The sequence below is a fragment of the Artibeus jamaicensis genome, unplaced genomic scaffold (genome assembly GCF_021234435.1).
Source record: "Artibeus jamaicensis isolate MK-2021 breed Jamaican fruit bat unplaced genomic scaffold, CSHL_Jam_final scaffold_3151, whole genome shotgun sequence".
NCBI classification, from domain to species: domain Eukaryota; kingdom Metazoa; phylum Chordata; class Mammalia; order Chiroptera; family Phyllostomidae; genus Artibeus; species Artibeus jamaicensis.
The window spans coordinates 3,181,034-3,200,874 of NW_026522037.1; the positions used below are offsets into that span (position 1 = coordinate 3,181,034).

The 19,841-nt window shown below is 48.9% G+C and overlaps 1 protein-coding gene across 2 annotated transcripts; it reads right to left on the reverse strand.

Moving 5' to 3' along the window:
- Positions 1–406: 406 nt before the first annotated feature.
- On the reverse strand, positions 407–15,563 carry CCZ1 (CCZ1 homolog, vacuolar protein trafficking and biogenesis associated). Of its 2 annotated transcripts, XM_053657017.1 has the most exons (16): positions 15,365–15,563; positions 14,340–14,437; positions 14,154–14,247; positions 13,792–13,869; positions 13,391–13,438; positions 12,726–12,809; positions 11,299–11,438; positions 11,223–11,258; positions 10,026–10,107; positions 9,363–9,424; positions 8,644–8,755; positions 5,914–5,947; positions 5,182–5,299; positions 2,149–2,307; positions 1,769–1,896; positions 407–746 (listed from the first exon to the last, which is right to left on the reverse strand). In XM_053657017.1, exons 1-16 carry the CDS (start codon positions 15,470–15,472, stop codon positions 691–693), a joined length of 1,437 nt encoding a protein of 478 aa, XP_053512992.1. In that variant the 5' UTR covers positions 15,473–15,563; the 3' UTR covers positions 407–690. The 2 variants fall into 2 exon arrangements, with proteins under 2 accessions (XP_053512992.1, XP_053512991.1); XM_053657016.1 differs by lacking the exon at positions 11,223–11,258 and having other exon boundaries at positions 11,263–11,438.
- Between the last annotated feature and the right edge of the window lie 4,278 nt (positions 15,564–19,841).

Here is a 19,841-nt window from a genome sequence, read left to right on the forward strand (position 1 = left end):
TCCGGTGACAGGGAACCATGGGACCCGTGCTAGGCCAGGGTAGGACTGGACCGGGGGAAATTCAGCCAGCCCCGCCTCAGCTGTGAGGCTGCATGCAGAGTGTGGGGAGGTGTCCACGGCGCATGGGAGAGCCTGACGTTCACACCACACCGGGGCACCATCACTAAGCACTCAGTGGTGTGTGAGGTCTGAACATCGCAGTACTCAGGACAGGAGCCAAGTCTGGCAACTGCTTCGGGCAAGTGCATTAGTTCGCCACGTGAGATTGAGTGACCAGGGGAGGGACCCCAACTCCGTGAAGCTGTAGCTGCTACAGTGTCCCCCAGGACGAGCCGGGGACCCACTGGCCAGTGTAGTCTGCAAGCAGGCAACAGGAGACAGACTCAATTCAAAACCAAAATTTTAAAAACTTTAACAATTTATTAGTCTTATTTCCCAGTAAAATATTCACATGATGTCAAAAGAATGGAATGATAGAGATGTAGCCAACTACCTTTAACTAACTGCACATAAATATTGAAAATCTAAAAACTCCAGGGCATCATCAGACTGAGTAGAAATTTGATTCTTCAAAGCAAGTATTGCTTTACTATTGTCATAATCCAGTCAGTAATATGACCAGGGACCTGCAGTGGTAAACAGAACGCCTGCTGAGCTGTTTCCTGAAAGGTGTCTCAGAGCCGTTATCTGTCAGTCCAAGAAGAATATGTTGTTGAACTGCGTTGCACAGAGTTTCTTCACCTCTTCTGCAGACAAAACAGAAAACAGTGAATAAAAGAAGAGAGCATTTCACTTAAAGGTTAGACAACATCTATTAGTACCTTAAATTCTTCTGGATACAGCTGGGAATAAGTAACTGTCTTCATTAACTTAGACCTTATTTCTACGAAGCCTGGGTAAGAAGTGTTAGGTAAACAGAGAAAGAAAGAGCCCAACATGCCCACAAGACCGGGGTGCTACTGAAGAGACACAGCTTCTTGGGGCCCGAGAGGACACGAACCCAGTGCCAAATGAGCAAAGACGCCCACGGGTTAGGGGCTGGGAGCAGAACTTCTAAAATCTTGAGCGCTCTGGCACACAACGCAAAGCTCCCGCTGCCACCGTGCACGTGGGCCAGGGGCTGCCGAGACAGCGCTGTCTGACGCAGCTCCCGCCGCACTGAGCAGTGTCTTCACTGGGGTTTCCGATGCATACGACCGTTCATGTGTGTTAATCAGAAAAATGCAACAGGCCCTAGAGGGTACATGCAGGAAACACCGCACTTTTCTTACAGGTGGCACTGGGTGTATCACGGCCCCACAACTGTCTGCTCTGGTCTCTCTCGGAGCTGCAAAGGCTCCAGGGCACAGGGACAGTGACGCCCCCTTCCCTCCAGAGTGGCAGAGCCGCCCAGACACCTGCCCCGCACACAGAGGCGGCTGTAAAACCAACTGTGCCGTCTCATCGCAGGGAATGAGGATGACCGCCATACCCGGTGTGGGAAGCCATGGGGTGTTTTTGCCTTTTGCGTTAGGAAAAGTAATTTTCTTTTGGCCACTGTCACATTTCCTGTGACACAGGAAAGTTTCTCACACACTTTTGTTTTTAGGAACTAAAGCTACAGAAAAACACAAAATGGATCGAATGGATTCCTTTAAGCAACAGAGGCATCTGCTTAAAACCTCAACCGCCAGGCTGGCCTCCTCGGCACGTTTCTCAGTGCAGGGAAGAGCCTCGCTTCTGAACAGCGGAGCATCAGAACGCTGTGCAGGCGCCAAACCCTGGTTACCATTCACTTCGATGAGGTTGGCGTTTTTCTGACTCAAAATCACGTAGAGCTCCCGCTGGTCGGACTTCTTCCCGACGACCCAGTAGTCGCTCATGGCTTTCACGATGATCTCCTCGTCTTCGTCCACCCTGCAAGACAGAGTTTCACAGTGCGGCCCTTTAGTGCCAACAGAGCCGGGCCGTGGAGAACAAACAGCGCAAAGTCAGAAACGGGGAACTTCGGTCCCCGGAGAGGTTCGGGGAGTCACGGGCGTGTGACCGGGGACACCTGGACTACGACCCGCGTGGAAGCGGCACCTGGCCCTGGGCTGGGAGCCGATCCCTCTAACGGTGCCGCTCTGGTCAGGAAGGGGACAGGGTCCAAGAGGCAGCGAGCATTACCGCGTGAAGTCACTGTTGATGTCCCCCAGGATCTTCATCAAGTCCGGATGGACAGACGTCAGGGACACACTGGGGGTCTTCCTCATGTGGATTGTGCTCTTCTCCGCCAAGTTCATGTGGTTGAAGTAGATGAACTTAAACTGGGGCTCCTTTTCCGACCTGTGGAGACAAACCATGGAATGGTGACACCCTGAGAGAACCGCCCGACTCTATGGCGACACCGACATCGTTACAACGTCACTCGGGTGGCGGGGCCCTGCGATTCCCACGGCTGGGCCTTCACGTTGAGCATCTCGGTCGAGGTGAAGCAGGCTCTTCATTTGTTAGCGACTCACTTGGTATCTGTGAGGTATTCAACGTGACGGGGTTTTCCAGAGCGCTGCGGTGTATTCTTTTAAAAACAAAAATATTTAAACCATTTCGTGACTTTTCTCAATAGCCGTATGTTTCAAAAATGGCAATCACTCGGTTATTCCCTGAATTTTTCGTAAAAAATGCACATGAAATCGGCACGGGCCATTTATGTTCTGGGGGAGGGTCGGCAAGCTACAGCCCTGCGGCTGCACGAGGCCGCTCTTCCGTGTGAGGTTCCACCGGCCCACGGCCGCACCCCACGCGTGTGTTGTTCTCCAGGGCACCTTCACGCCAACGACAACTGATCAGCTGCAACACACACGGCCACCGGGGCTGAAATGCGCACTAATGGAGCCTGGCACCGACAAAACCGCCCACGCGGGGAGAACGGCTTCCGTGAGAGCCTTCCTCACGGCCTTGCAGACGGCTGGCGAACTAGCAATTTAAACAGAAGACAGACAGGCAAGCACCAGAGGTGGAACTGAGATTTCTTATAACACTGGGGGAGAGAGCCCCAAGACGGACGCTACAGACAGAAACTAAAGGCAGTGATTAACCAAACCGTCCACCCACACGCCCCAAACTCATTCATCATAAGAGAGTGAAGTTGAGGTTACGGGTCCCTCCCGAGCCGACGGGTACGGCACTGAGTCCCGAGGAAGAAAGACGAAGCTCTTCGACGGGGAGGGCCAAGGCGCACAGGTGGCAGTTCTCAGAAGACAACACGCCAGCGCACAGATGGAGGGGTGCCCACTCAGTGCCACCTCCTGGACTGCCATGACAGAGCACGCGGAAAGGGGGGCTGGCGGCGCGGATGGCTGCGCCCTGGGGCACCGCGGACACGCACCCTCTGCCCCAGTCCCAGCAGTTTCTCCTAAGGGGCTACGCAGACGCACGTCCCGGACCGTCCATCACAGAACGGTTCACGACGCCAACCGCAGCACGCCGGGCTCCCGTTCCACGGGAGAACGCGTGAACAGTGCCTCTGTCCAATGGAATATCACGGAGCCGTTTCAGAGAGGAAGACCGATACATGTTCATTGGTGTCAAAGGACATTTATGCCATATCATTTTTAAAGCTACAGATTCATACCAGGGTATGTTTTAAAAAACCCACCAATGAAAAAACACCGTGTGCCTATGTCAGTGTGTTTAGATATGCGTGCAAGTCTAGAAAGAAGCCAAGTGAGAGTTCTAATGTTTATATTTCTGAACTGAAAAATGAAGAACAGAAATTACAAAAAAAGAGAAAACTTACAAGTAATTGAACCGTATGGTCCTTGAACAGAAAAAACAAGGCACCACCCAGACCAACGGAAGCTGAGGCCTGAACCAGCCTCCTTGGTGCCCGTCCTTCACGGGCTGGCCCAGTTTCCCCAGGCCATGACAAGGGCCACAGTTCGTGAACGTGACTTCCACACGCAACGTCACGCCCTGAGCATGGCCTCCGGGGCGCTTCCCGAGTAGGGGCTGTGAAGAAAACAGGGCGCATACCCCCAGCCTCCAACCCCAGCCCTGGACCGGGCCCTGGACACGGCACTGCTGCTGGGGTCGTCCTCCTTTCCTCCTTCAGGAAAGTGGCTGTGCCTCACCCCCCGGGACAGGAGCTCTGGAGGTCTTATTTGTGAAGCAGAAGGTACCCGACAGCAAGCTTACCTCTGGACATGTGCTGACGAGTGACCGGATATTCGTCACATCTACTGAGAGTACACAGAGCAGCCTCCATGGCCAGGGACCTCCCTGGGGTGGGGATGGCGGTAACTACACAAGATCACTCTCGACTTAGAATGTGTGTGACCCCAAACAGATTTAACTCACTTAGACTTTCTTCAAAATAAAAAAAATCTGGCAGTTTCACAGTAAAAAAAAAAAAAAAAAATTCAGCGATGAAGCAGCGGTTTGAAAATACGGTTTGGTCACTTCTTTCCTTCCTCGATGGTATCTTTTCCTAAACTACGTGAGCCGTCGACAGCTGCGCTCCGCACTGACCTGCGCTTGTGCAGGGCCATGTACCATGCACGTAACATGATCACTGCACACACAAGGGCACTTTAGTGACTTCTCAAGCATGCGGAAGTCTACCTATAAAGGGCTTCTATTTCTCAAAGAACTGTCCATCTGCTCACTTTACTGGCGGTGATTAAACTTTACATGGAGAGGAGAGCAGAAGGAGTTCAACGACTTTTTACAGTGTTCTCAGACCAAGATGAGTTTCACCTTGAGGCTCCTGGTGCTGAGAGCCCTTCAGGCCACCAGGCCCAGCACCACCGCCCGACGCGCTTCTCGCACAGCCCGCCCGCCCTATGCGTTTCCGTACAATAAGGCAAAGGCCGTGCAGTCTGTCCAAAGCAAAACCTACTGTGACCACTGCCAGCATGAACTTCACAACCTGGGCTGGTCACGGGGATGTCAGATGGCACGCACAAGACCAAGGCCACAGGCACAGGGAGCCCACCTCAGCCCACACACTGGCGCCACAGTCGGGGGACAGCCAGCCCCGAGCACCCACGTGGAGCACTGAGGAGCAGGTCCCCAGCAAGTTTTTCAGAAGGGACTGAACAGCACACTGCTGTGCTCTGGACGCAGAGAAGACGTCTACATTCCCACGGAAAAACCGCCCTGATTCTTCTAAACCCAGTGTGAAGATGCTTGAAAGTAAACACAAAGCAAAGTACAAACCCAGACACTCTTTTGTTGATGTTAAACTGCTCACAAATGTCAGAAGCCAGCACCGTGAGCTGGGGCCCCACAATGCTGTCCAATCTTCGGCAAAAGTCCAACGTCGGCTGTGCTGAGGCTAGTGAGCAAGGTAAAAAATACCGGTGTTACAATATTTTAACATTTTGTGTTAAAAAGGTCAATATTCATTGCACCATCTTAAGAATAATTTTGCTATCCTTACTGAACTGAAAATTAAACTTTTACTGAAGCTGGAAGATAAATGATCTAATCTCCCTGCCCACCCCCTCCCCCACACAGAAGAGAAACAGAAGAATCAAAATTAGTCACACTTAAGATTTAAAAAAATATCCAAGACCTCTCTCACTGTGAACGTTGATTTCGCACGTCCTGAGGGTCAGCACACTGGCTGTCTACCCCAGGTGGACATGGGAGGGTCAGGTGTGTAACAACGCACAGCACTCGGGGGCCGCGCTTCTGAAGTACGACCTGGTTTAATTCTCAAAGCCACCTGTGGGACAGGTGCTGCTGTCACCACTGCGTACTCGGGGGGCACAGAGAGGTGCCCAGGTCCTGCCGCCACCAACTGGGAGGGAACCCAGGCCTTGTGGCGGTCCCGGGTGGGGCGCAGTGCCGCTGTGGCAGCACGTGGATCACGCCGGGGCAGATGCAGCAAGCTGCGGGGAAAGGCCTGTGATTCAAGGCCAAAGTCAGATGCAGGCGTGTACCTACCGTCGATCATGAAGCACACGGCCGCACTCATGGCCTGCGAGGAGAGAACACACCAGAAATCACACACTGCTGCCGAGTGGAAGGCTTGTGATCCGGGCCGTGAGCCTGTCTGACTCCTGACTGGGACACACTGACTCTGTAGAGACTTTTTTAGTCAACTGGAGAAATCTGGACACAAACTATCAGATGACATTAAGGAAGAACCGTTTCATCACGTGTGAAACAGCATGGTGGGCACAGATGTCCCTGCTAGAGATGCACAGCAAACCGTGAGTAAAATGACATGATGGCTTACAGTGCTCTAGTGGGGAAAATATGTAGTATGTACGCATATGTACACATGTGTATACATACATCCTGGGTATATGTATATACACACACGGCAGAATTTATAGCACTCTAGCAAAACAGCATACACGCCGGCACATACATGTGTGCACGTGCACAGCATGATTCACAGTGCTCTAGCAAAACATATAGTGTGTGCGTGTATATACATGTATGCATGCATACATATATGTGACATGGTTTTCAGTGCTCTAGCACAAAAATGTGTGTACATGTAAAAAAATTTTCCCTTTTATCTTTCCTGAAGCAAGTCAGAATACATTAGTCACTGCATAATCAACAAAATTTTAAAAATGCTCTGGCCAAAAAAATACAGATAAGACAGATGAAAGATTAGCATCTTGTTAGTTAATTAGGCTGTGTGATGGGCACCTGGGGATTCATTATTCCAGTCTATTTTTGTGTATATTTGACAATTTCCACTAACCCAGTGAAAACCCCCACTAATTAATGTCACCCTGTGTCACATTATAGCAAATACTGAAGTCATGACATTAGCAAGTAATAGCAACCTAGAGCAACCAAGACTATAATAACCAAAAACATTTACATTTATCCAAGCAAAGCATAGTGCTCAGGTCAAACAGAAGAGAGATGTTTATAATGAAAAAGCAGCGGAGGCCTTCTGCACCGTCCCCACCGGCCGCCACCTTTACCCGTCCTGGGGAGCACGGCGGCACCGGCAGACCCCGCCCCGGCCCCCGCTGGCCAGCCTGCAGCCCCGCGGGGCTCACTCACGTGCCACCAGTCACAGGCACGAGCTCCTGAGCTGCTAACTTTCTAAATGAAGGTCCCCACCTGTGGGCCGCCCTCCACCTCTCAACTTCTGTCAGCTCTGTTTGGACGCGGTGACAGTGACCATCTACGCCCTTTGTGACTGATTGTAACCCTCACTTGCCCGCACGCAGGCTGTACCATTGGTAGCTCACAGGCCAGTTCCACCAGTGCGTCCTGCTTTGTGCGTGAAGTAATTTTGAATTAGATGCCAACTAGTTTTCTACCGAATTCCGATTTCCAGCCTCTCTTGAAATATCAGGACGTGTGGGACGTTGGCTGTGCCTGCTGAGGGATGACCCAGCAGGTCCAAGCAGCCGCCTCCTCAGGCCAGGGGCCACCCTGAGGGTTGCCCTCAGCAGCAGGCCCCGGGGAAGCCCCATCCCACTTGTTCCCTGTACGCCTGCCATCGGCAGGGTTCCCGCAGGCATGCGTGTCGATTTTTTAAAATGCATGTCTTCGGTCTCTATTTAAAACTCGAATTTCAAGTATTTTACAAGTATATAGACCAGGACAGTGAAGCCCCTGCGCCATCACTTTCCCGACAACTGTCAGGGACAATGGTGCCCTGTCCGCCTCCCTACACACACCGTCTCCGACACCCTCTCGTGTGTCACTCTCGTTTCAGCAGCTGTCTGTCAAAGACATGGGCTCAGAGCACCACCCCCAGAGTGGCAGCGTGAGGTGCTCCAGACTCCGTTGAAACGCCAAAATGGGAGGAAGTGATAAAAAGTGATTATTTAAGTTTCCAGTGGGAAACTGTCGGAGGGCAGACAGCAAATGGAGGAATGTTTATTCATGAGAGCCTACTAAATCTTAGTCTTTCTTGCTTTGTAGCTGTAAACACATATACTAGAAAGAAGATCAATAACCTAAACTTCCATCGTAAAACCTATGCCCTTACAGCATTTCTTTTCCTTTTTTTTTTTAAGATTTCCTTTACTTACTTTGAGAGAGAGGGGAAGGGAGGGACAGAGGGAGAGGAACATCCATCGGTTGCTTCCCACAGGCACTCTGAACCCACAACCCAGGCTTCGTGCCTGACTGGGATCGACCCGGTGACCTTTTGCTTTGCATGATGATGTCCAACCCACTAAGCCACTCTGGTCAGGGCTTATGGCATCACTTCTAAGCCTTTACAAATGAAAACATAATCGTACCCTCAGGCGAGAAAGAAGGCAAATGCTCAGCCCTTTTTTTTGAACCAAAAACTGCCTTTAACATCAACGTACTAACCCCAACATAAACATGTGTCCTTACATGTGTCCTGACAGACACAGACCGCCCTTGTGGAACGAGCAAGCCCTCAGCTTTCAGACCCGAGCAAAGGCAAGTTCACTGCCGTGCAGGCAGGCCCACAGTGCAGGGCATCCACCTGACACGCGGACACCACGGCCTTGCGTGTTCCTCTTCACAAGTAGCGAACTCCCGCGTAGGAGCTGGAAATGCACTTGCGGGTCCAGAAGAGCACCCGTGCTGGGTTTTACGATAACGACCCCTTCCGCTCCTGAGAAGCATCTAAGAGGTCTGCACACCTACTGTGCACACACACAAGGAAGGTTTACTTTAGAATTAATTTAGAACCCTGGAAGGAAAAGCCGTGGTTACCTTATAAACGATTAAATGGAGGGCTTCGTAAGTGTCGTCTGTATTTACAAAGATTTTGGGGAATCTGCATTTTGCTTCTGGATCGTTAAGGTTCAAGGGTCCAGTCAGAAATCTGAGAAGGAAGCACAGAGATGACGCATTTCAACTGGGAGAATCAGAAACAGGAGCACGCGCAGTGGGTTTACAGTCGTGAGTCTGCAAAACACAGTTCATTCTTGTTACTTATCACTGTACCATTTTCCACGTGAGCAGCTGTAAACCTACTTTTGTTTACCCCGCAGAAACGCAGTACCTTCTAACTTAACATACAGCCATTTTGGGGGGAAGCTGGACATGACTTGGAAAACACCAAATCAGCCCTGGCTGATGTGGCTCAGTGGACGGGTGCCCGCCTGCAAAGCAAGGGTTCGATTCCCAGTCAGGGCACATGCCTGGGTTGCAGGCTGGGTCCCCAGTAGGGGGCATGTGAGAGGCAACCACACAATGATGTTTCTCTCCCTCTCTTTCTCCCCCCCTTCCCCTCTGAAAATAAAATAAAATCTTTAAAAAAAACCCCACCGAATCATATTTTTAAAAGTAATAGTTTCAATTCATTGGAAATTAGAGAATTCCTCTGCTGATCATTGTCAGTAAAATAGCACAAAGGAATTCAATGTTTATGATTTTATCTTTACCAAAAACATAATAAAATCCAACACCGTGTATCAGAGAAGTCCTACCTTCCGTAGTGTTGAAGATTTCCCGGCATTTCTGCCCTTATGGGAGAATCCCTTCCTGCCAGCTGTAAACAAATTTAACATTGAGAAGTGACTTATTAGAATGTCTGCTTCCAAAGCTTTAAAGAAACAGCATTCCCATCTACGAGTCGGCTCCATGCCACTTCTCGGTATCAATTTCCCAACCGAAAAAAGGGGAGGGGCACACAGAACTAACTTGAACCAGAGCGGTCGTAATGGACCTTCACTGCGCCATGCGCTGATCTAGTTTTACAGCAGGGTCCGACACCCCCCAGGTGGCTCACACATGCTGGGCAGTGACCTCAATTACTCAACTCCATCTCATCCGCCCCTGTGGGGAGTACCCTCTCCCTGTTTTCCTGGTGTGGAAACCGAAGTTCGTAGGTGCTCACCAACGCGCACCACGCGTGAGTAGGAGGGCCAGGCGTCACACCCAGGCCTCTGACAGCAAAGTCCCTGCTTCTGCCGGGACACTGTGCCTCCTCCTGGTGCCTCCCCCTTCTATTTTGTAGCACATTCCCAGTTTCTTCTGCTGAAGTTATATTATTTCAAGACACGTAAGAAAACCCAAATCCAGCCGCCATGTCAGCTAACACTGTAACATACGTACACACATGTATCGAGAGAGAGAGAACCCAGTCCCACCTCGGGTTCCATGTGCCTCGGAAACAGAGACGTGGTGAGGTATTTGTACAGAATTCGCATGTCGTCTTGTTCCAGTCCACTCCTGCAACGTCAGAAGTGCACCGTGTCGGGGGGCTCCCGACCTCGAGGGGAACCCTCTTGCTCCAGGAGCACATCCTCCCTCCGAGTTCGTGGGCTGTCAGGGCTCCAGGCCACGGAGGGCCCCCGGACGTGGGCCCCTCTCCCTTACTCCCCATCACCATGGCTGGGCGCAGCCTTTCCAGTGCCTCCCCAAATTTCTGTTTTTTAAAATCCTTGCTCTAGGGCACGTTCATTGATTTTAGAGAGAGGAAGAAAGAGAAGAGAGACGAATCAGAGAACACCAAAATCAATCGGCTGCCTCCCATGCGTGTCCCTTCTGGGGACTGAACTCACAACCTGGGTATGCGCCCTGACCAGGGACGGGACCTCTCTGCAACCAACCACGCCACTGGGCCAGGGGACATCCCATGCAGCCTGTCTATGGCGGGGTGGCTCCCCTCCAACCTCCCACTCTGCTGTCCTAGGTGTGAATGTCCCAGGAGACAGCCGGGGCAGTCAGTTAACCCGGTGGGAAACCGCCTAGTACACAACTTGTTAGGTCACAAAGGTGTGCTTTCATCTGGAATTTGTTTTCAAAATGAATTCCCCTGAAAACCCATCAACTTGTTTACAGACAGAGTCGGGTACCTTTACAGCAGCCCCGTTTTCCTTCCTAAAACAGGGCCACAGGCTTTCAGCAGGAGAGGGGGCGGGTTCAATGGACCTCTATTGCCTTTCCTATCAGCTGAACTCAGGTTTCAGAGTTAAAATATTGTTACGCCCCTAAGGGAAGACTGTGGGACCCCCGTCCACACAAACGCAAGCAGAGCCCCGAGGACCGCAGCAGCTGCCGGAGGCTCCCAGCCGGCTCCCTCCGAGACCTACATCTAAGCTAATGGCATTTTCTCCACCTTTCACGGAACCACTTTTAAACTCCCCTACTTGTTAATTTAACCAAAATCGCCCCAGTTTTGGTTTAAATAATCACCACTGTATTTGACAATAGCTGTCAGGCGCTTCCTGCATTGCCCCCTTGCTGTTGGGTTTGGCTGGACGGCCCGCCGCCACCCAGGCCTGCCGCCTCCTTCCCTGGAAAGCCTGCCCGCCCTTCCACGCCGCGCCTCCGCAGGCACCTACCAGATGAGCTGGTCGTTGTAGAGGAAGGCGGTGTACCTACCAGATGAGCTGGTCATTGTAGAGGAAGGCGGTGTACTTGACGATGCTCAGGCTCTCCTCCATCCTGTTAATGAAGGACTGGATTTTCAGGTAAGTCATTTTATCCAGTGGGAAGAAGCTGATCCCACCGAAAATGTCAAGCAGGTCGCACGACTGCAGATGCAATGTTTGCAGATACTGTAGGAAAAGACAGGGCACGGCGTTTGCTGGTGAGCGCACGGAACGCAGTGCCCTCTGCCACCGAACACAGTCAGCCCCAGTGGGGAGCGCAGCCCCGCCACACCAGCCAACAGCACACTGACAGGCCGGCGGGGCTGAAAGCAGTGCCGACTCCAAAAAAGAGTTCAAACACAAGCAGTATTTACTCAATACTGTGTTTTAGCTCTTAGAAGCAGCTGATTCCCTATACACCGCTCCTGAAGTGCGGCTAGCCTCATCGGGGACCCAAACAGTAGTGTCACCACTGAGCATGACCTTACACTACAGTCACGCTCACAGGACACGAGGTCAATTGTGCCCAGTGGTGGGGAGAAAAGTGGCGCCCACAAGAATGGGAGTCAGGAGATGGTACGAGACATCACGGTCACAGAAGTGAACAAACGAACAAAGAAGGCAATTCATAAAAGTATAACAGTTCCAAAATTGGGATGAAAGGAAGTGCAGGGAGGGAACGAACTGAGAACTAGTCCTCTAAGTCAAACGAAATTTGAACAGAGGTTGGGTGAGATGTGCAAAGTTGAATTTACAGTGAGGGAGAATTAGGGTCACTCTACTCAGGGCCATTCGCTCTTCACGTGGGAAAGTCACACTGGTGACCAGTGATGTGATCAAGTCTGTGTCACTTTTAGTTGAGAAACAGAGCACGCCTGTTCAGCGAACAGGGGCAGTCCCCAAGAACGTGCAACTCCGTGAAGAGTTCGCATTTTGAGAATTAACCAACCCACCACACAGTAACTTCACTTTTGAGTAAGCTCACTCTGATAGATGCAGTGGGAGCAGGGATGAAGCTGAAAGATGTCTCAAGATGCTTTAAGGCAGTGGTCCCCAACCCTTCGGGCACCAGGGACCAGTTTTGTAGAAGACCGTTTTTCCATGGACCAGGTGAGGGGGCGGGGGGAGGGTGGTTTGGGGACGGTCCAAGCACATTACGTTCAAGCTCTTCTGATGTGCGGCCTGGTCCCAGACCAGCGCCAGCCTGCCGCCCACAGGCTGGGGACCCCTGCTTTAACGAACGAGCTGCACACCAATGGCAAGACACCCTGCTCCCACCACAGGGTTAGGAAACGAGCCCAGAGTGCAAGCCGAACGCATTTCCTCACTGGGCAGGTTTCGCCGCTGTGCGTCTCAGGCTGCCACTGTCAAGTTCTGGGGGTTTTTGTACGTGAGAAAGAAACTGGTCTGTGTATTTCTCCCAAGGTCTGTCCGAACACTGACAGGATCATAAATAAAATTCAAGATACTTACCCGATGGAAGAATTTCTCTAATCTTTCTTTTAGGAGCTTGACACCCCCATCTTCCATGGCTCTCCGAAAGGTACCATTGAAAAGCTGATGGTGTGAAAGATGTCAAAACGTCAATGTGCTGAGCCCTTCAAGAACCCGGTAGGACAAGTTCTTCTTGCGCTTTTAGATTAATTAATTCAACCATTTAAACCCCCAATTCCTTTTCAATATAGAATATATTCACACAAGAAAGTAGGAGTTATAAAATAAGTCACCCAAAGTTAGGGCTGTTAAGTGATGTAATTTTTATGAAATCACCTAATTATTTTGGGCAAGTTTTTAACCTCGGTGTATATGTAGGTTTAACTTTACATAAATATCACTGGACTTCTTAAACCACAGTGTGTTTTCCTCAAGAACACGGGCTTTCTTGTTTACAATGGGGATGCATTCCTAGGACAAGGCCCGGGACAGAGAAGGGCTCAGGGCCCAGGGAGTCAGTGTACGCACACACTCAACAGTCAGTGAGTGTACGCGCACACTCAACAATGTTCCAAAGGCCCCATAATTTCCTCCACTAAAACAGATACACAGTCACCTGGCAGTCATCTCACGAATTATTTTTAAGCAACCCCTGGAAACGGGTAACTGGCTGGACGCACTTGGGGGAAGAAGGCCGCACTCACCTTGTACATGCTGTAGCACTGCTGGAGCACTGAACTGTAGACCTTGTCCTGCAAACACAGAGACACAAATCTCAAGGCGAAAGTTCTGTTACACGGCAGAGACAGACAGTGACTCTTGACAAACCAACACACTGCTTGTGAACGTGATCCCACAATAGTGTGAAGACAGTGGAGGTGTTTAAATTTACTTAGAGAAACCAGGAAGCCTAATTTTGGGAGGGATTTAAACATAGACGACTAGAAGGAAGAGTTAGGGGGGCAGGGTCCATACAGTTTTATAAGACTGTATCGGTGTAAACAGTAGACATGCCACGTAGCTTAAAACAGACCAAGCAAGTCACTCAACATATTTAGTAATAATTTTTTCTTTCTAAAAATACAAAATAAAAAAATGACATTACCAACAACTCTTCTTCTTGGTATTCAACAACTGGTTTCCCGTCTTTACTCTGCTTTTCAATGATAGGATTCCGAACAACCTACAAAATTTGATAAACCGAAATTATACAAAGAATCAATTATATGTTTTAAACTTTCCTCTAAATTTAAATATTTGAACATGTCACAACACCAAAAACACACTTTGTGAACCAGCTACAAGAACAAATACACTGAATAGGAGTTTGATTTTTAAAATGCAACCAATTTTGTTATAATTTTACATTGATGCAATAGCCAAAGGACTTTCCTAGATTCTTAGCAGTAATGACCACCCGTAACTACACTCTACAAGTTCAAAGAGACATGCTGTGTGAGTAAATACCATGACCATCCAGAAATTTTCTTCTGGTTCATTGAAGAACTGTCTATTCTTCTGTGTATGTAAAGATTTTGCAGGTTTTGATGGGCTAAAGGTCCTAAAAGGTTAAAAGTACAGGTTGGGAACAGTTCTCCAGTTTAAGTGGCAAGAATTCACTGAGTTTTGCAGAAGTGCATTTCAGAGCATTACCTTGTAAACTGTACAATGGCCTCACATAATCCGACATTTCTAATTTTTTCATTCTTCTCTACTTCATTTGGATAATAAAACAAAATTTTATTTTCTTCCTGAAGTAGGCACAGAATCACAACATTAATATAAACATTTTAAATCTTAGCTGTTGAAAATGCTATGTTTATTGTCACCTCTCATGCCATATATGCTTATGGCAAAAAACAAAACAAAACAACACTCTCAAACCAAAAAACCCTTTGTAGAAAAAGAATGATCTTCCCTCTGCATAAAATGCTCACCAGACTGAAAGACAATTGTGATACTTGCTAAGTCACATGTCATCTGAAGTAGCACCAGACTATTTATTCTGAAGCTCCATCTTTGGAGCTCTTTTCTCATGATAATTTGTAATAAATATACCCACACTTGTAAAAGAAAAAATTCTGTACGTGTGCGCACGTGCATAGACTTACAACTCCCTGCAAATTAAACGTAGCAGGTTCACGGACGTTTAAACAGAAAGCCTTTAAAAGAACTGTGATTTGCTGCCAACAAAACCTAGCTTCAGACATCTTTAGAAGTCACCGTCCCCACCTAAAACAAACACAAAACTCCAGGAACTTATTTAGAAATTGGGCGACCTTTCCAAGGGTCCTCCAGTTCTGCATTACCTCAGGGCTACAGTCCAAGCGTTCCAGGCTTCGAGTCGGGGACTTCCAGTAATAAAGACACAAGCTCAATTTCAATCACCCCAGGACTGATGCAACCCGTCTGAACCTCCACTCAATACACGAGCACTGACCCGGGACCTGCAGCAGACCCTGCCTGCGCTGTCCGGCCCCGCCGTGACCCAGGACCGAGCGCACATCTAGCACTTAGCAGACACTTTAATGCCGTCAGAGGAGGACAGAGTAGCAAGTGCTTCTCGGCGCTGGGCGGGCCAGGGCCGCCTCCCGGGCGCACCCCGTGATTCCTCAGTCCCAACCCCGGTCCCTCCTCGACCGCCGGCTGACGCCAGCTCGCAGCCCCGTTCCGCTTACCTCTCCCTCCCGCGGCCCGAAAGTCGGATTGTAGATGAAGAAGCTGAGCAGAGCCGGTGGGAACTGCTTCTCTTGGGCGGCCCCGGTCCCGGCTGCCGAGGCCGCCATCCTGGCCCGGCCCACGCCTCGGGAACCTCTTTCTGCCGGTCCCGAAACAGCCACCTCCGGGAAAGCGCACTTCCGCCTCACCAGCGGTCGCCCCGGAAGTGGTCTTCGCCAGCCCGGAAGAATAAGCTGCAGCCCAGCGTCCCCTTCTGGCGCAACAGTGTGGCGTATTTTGGGGCGGATGTTTCTCGTATGACAGGTAAGGTGGAGGTGGAATTGTTGTTGTTGTTTGCGCCCAGATTTCTGTCCTGGGTAAAAGGGATGTCTACTTGTTTGAAGAAAAATGAATGGAGCGTGTTTTTTTGTAGAAGGAAGTGTGAAGGTGCAAAAGAAGCCCCTGGGTTCAAAGAAACATACATACACTCAACTGCAATTTGCCCATCTTCATCTTTATAGAGTCCCTTAGAGCATTTAAGGTTTTTGTTTTTATTTTTTAATCCCAGTTTGAGAAACCTCAGGTGACCGCTTGAATCAAACCAAGCTCACAGGATTTTGCACTTAAACTCCTCTGTCTCTGGGAAGAAAAACCACTGCAGAACTGAAGGCGCTGCCCTTGGGAGGCACTGAGTGTGCCCCAAACCCGACCAGCACCTGGCTTTCCCAGACCGCCAGTCCCCCGGCCTTAGCGCACAGAGCACAGCGCCCTTTCCAGCCTTTAAGGTTCACTTGCTTTTGAGTCCTGTGGACTGTGACACACAGTTGGAATGGCTCATCCCTTCCGGTATTTGGCATTCAAACTCCTACAGCTACTCTGCCAAAAGCAAGATCTTGGTTTAGGTTGTCTCCTGTCAACTGATGGTCATTGGCATCAGTTCAACTCTAATAGGAATCCCCAATTGGGGATACAGTGAAGAAGGAGAATGTATTCAAAGCAAGCAATTCAACTGTGGTACAGCACAGCTATGGAACAGCAAGGCTGTGAGCGGCCCAGTGTCGCAGCTCGGCCCCTCTTGTGCGAGACAGTTCGGCTCTACTCCAGTGAGATGTCTCTGCTCTGGTCCACTCTGGTCTGGCCCAGTGACACAGCTTGCAGTAAAGCTCCAGCAAGAAAACACAGTTTGGGGTGAGTAAGGAAAGCAAATTCTGAGTCAGAGGGAAGCTGAGTTATATATAGAGAAGTACCCACCCCTAGTGCCTGATTGGTCCATTCTCATGCTAATGAGGACTCCAAACCCTCCATTTGACTGGTCCGAAAAGCACTGTCCTGACTTGTCCCAATGGAGGCACCCTGATTGGTCAGTGAAAAAGTTAGATGAGGCTATAGCTGTGCATCTCCAATTGGATGGGGAACGGCCAGTCCTATTGGTTGAAATAGGATTCTAGGAATTCCTTCAGGAGGGTTGGCTCAACTGGCAGGCAGGCAGTTCGGTGCAGGCTTCCTCCTAAAGTGTGTCTTGTGTGAGAGTCCCCTGTTTAGCGACAGTTACTAGGCCATTTTTAAATTTGACCCAATTAGCCACCAAGATCCTTTCTTAGTGTTTTCTTTCTTGGAGTCAATAGTCCTCTGTCACAGAAACAGGACCACTTACCCAACCTGGCAGGATGGGTCTTCACATTTAGGGAGGCAATTTAGACATGAGACAGACCTAGGTACTTGTCCTAATGCTGTCTCTCACCATATGTGAGACCTTTGACTGACTACCTAACCTTTCTCCAGTCTGTGGCTCTTGTTTGTAAAATGACTAACAATAAAGGCTTTCCTTGAAGAGAATTCCCTGTAAGAATGAAATGGGACTACGAATTGGACATCTAGTGCCCAGCACTTAATGATTATTCAATAAATGATTACCTTCATTACTTGCTCTTGAAAGACTTTCCCAATACATGCAAACCAGTATACGTGATACACCACATTAACAAAACGAAAGGTAAAAATCATATGATCATCTGAGTAGATTGAGAAAAGGCATTTGACAAAATTCAACATCCTTTCATGACACAATGTCTCCACAAACTGGGTCTATAAGGGATGTACATCCGCCTACTAAGGACCACATATGACAAGCCCACAGCTAATGTCATGTTCAACGGTGAAAAGTTGAAAGCTTTTCCTCTAAGATCGGGAACAAGACAAGCCACCTTTGGCCACTTTTATTCAACATAGTACTGAAGTCCTTGGCAGAACAGTTAGGCAAGAAAAAGAAATAAAAGGCATCCCAGTCATAAAAGAAGTAAAATTGTCTCCATTAGCAGATAATGTGATCTCACATAGAAAACCTTAAAGACTGCACCAAAAACCTCTTAGGATTAGTAAAGGAGGTCAGTAGAAGTTCCAGGGTACAATGTCGATGTACAAAAGTCAGTCTAGCACACTGCTGGTGGGACTGGAAGTTGGTGCAGCCACTACGGAAACCAGTGTGGAGGTTCCTCGGGAAATTAACAATAGAATCACCTTATGGTGCAGCAATACGACCCTAGTTATATATCCAAATGAAATGAAATCATTATCTGGAAGAGATATCTGTGCTCCCACATTCACCGTAGCATTGTTTACAGTGACCAAGGTACGGAAACAGGCGAAGCGTCCATTGATTGACAGGTGAATGGATAAACAAAATGTACCAACGTATACAGTAGGATATTAATGGGCAATGGGAAAGCAGGAAATCCTGCTGTTGGGGACCATGTGGGTGAGCCTGGAGGGCATTAGGCTGAGTGCAATAAGACAGACAAAGATAAATATGGTATCACTAATATACAGAATCTTAAAAAAAAAGTCAAACTTACAGAAACAGTAGAATAGTGGTTGCTAGGCACTGGAGAGTAAAGGGACAAGAGAGATGCTAGTAACAGGGTACAAACTTTCAGGTGTCAGATGAATAAGGGCTGAGGACCTAATGTACAACATGATGACTATAGTCGATATTTCTGTGTTTTACCATTGAAATCTGCTAAGAGAGTAAAATTGTGTTTTCAAGCCCCCCCCCAAGGTAAATATGTGAGGTAAGGAATGTGTTTCTTAGCTTGATGGTGGAAATTCTTTCGCAAAGCATGTGTATGTGAAATCATCACATTGTGCGCACTAAGTACATCACAGTTTTACATGGCAAAAATGCCTTAGTAAAGCTGAAAAAATAATCGGAGTGCAGAATTCCGAGGGCATGAGATGTCAGAAAGGCATGTTTTTGTGGTGGAAGGGAGCGCAGTTCCCGGGTCGGAGGGTCTGGACAGGTTCTCACCTATATCGGTCTCCCTGCTCACAGGAAAAGTGAGCTTCCCAACGGTAGGACAGTTGGAGTCTCTGTACTGGCCCCCCTGTCCAGCACAGTGCCTGCCGTGTGTGGCATGGAGGAGACACGACGTTTGGGAGCAGGGGACTTTAGAGACTGACTTCAGAAAACTCCTTCGGAGTTCTGTCTGCTGCATGGTGCAGACAAGCTCAGGTTGCAGGCTGATGTAACACCTCGGTGAGTTCTCCCGTCCCCGTACTCACCTCAGGGCTGAGCTCCTAGACCAAGCTGCCAGGTAGGGGTTCGCATGTGCCATACACCCTGAAGGCCATCTGTGCGGAGGACCCTTCACCCCACTCTGTCGGCTGAAATGACAGACCCATGAGTCAAGCAGCCAATCTGCCCTCTTGATTCAGAGCCAAGATTCTGTCATTCAGAGGTGACCGTCATCCTAAGGATGCATCCGTCTCTGGCAGTGAAAATTGTCCTCGACCTCCATCTCCTCCTGTGATCACCTGTAAAGGATCTTCAAGCCCGAACTGGTGTGGCTTGGTGGCTTGGACACTGTCCTACAACCCAAACGGTCTCTGGTTCAATTCCCAATCAGGGCACATGCCTGGATTGTGGACCAGGTCCCCCGCTGGGGGCTTGTGGGAGGCAACTGATTGATGTTTCTCTCGCACATCAATGTTTCCCTCTCTTTCTCCCTCCCTTGCCCTCTCTAAAAATAAATAAAAAAAATATTTTTTAAAAAAGGTCTTCAAAAACATGGTTCTCTTTACTAAAAAATGAAAACTATGAAGCAAATTCTGTAAGTCAGAATTCAATTGGAGAACAAGAACCACTAGAAAAATGTACTTATATGTATATATTATATAATGTAATTTTTAAATGTTTATTATGGGTATTATGCTATTATGTAGTCACATAATATATAGTCATATACAGGGATGGGCAAAAGTAGGCCATCATACTTTTAAATTACCAGCCATCATTACTTAAAAGATAAACCATACATAAGGCTATGAAATAACAACACAAAGACAAATAATACAAATAAACAATACAATAATGGATAAGTAATAATACAAGAATCAACTGTTCCTCTGACTCACAGCTGTGACCCTACTTTGCCTACCCCTGCATGCATCTGTCTGCCTTCCAGGTGTGGGCCTGTGAGGGCCGGCTCCCCAGGCCCGGCC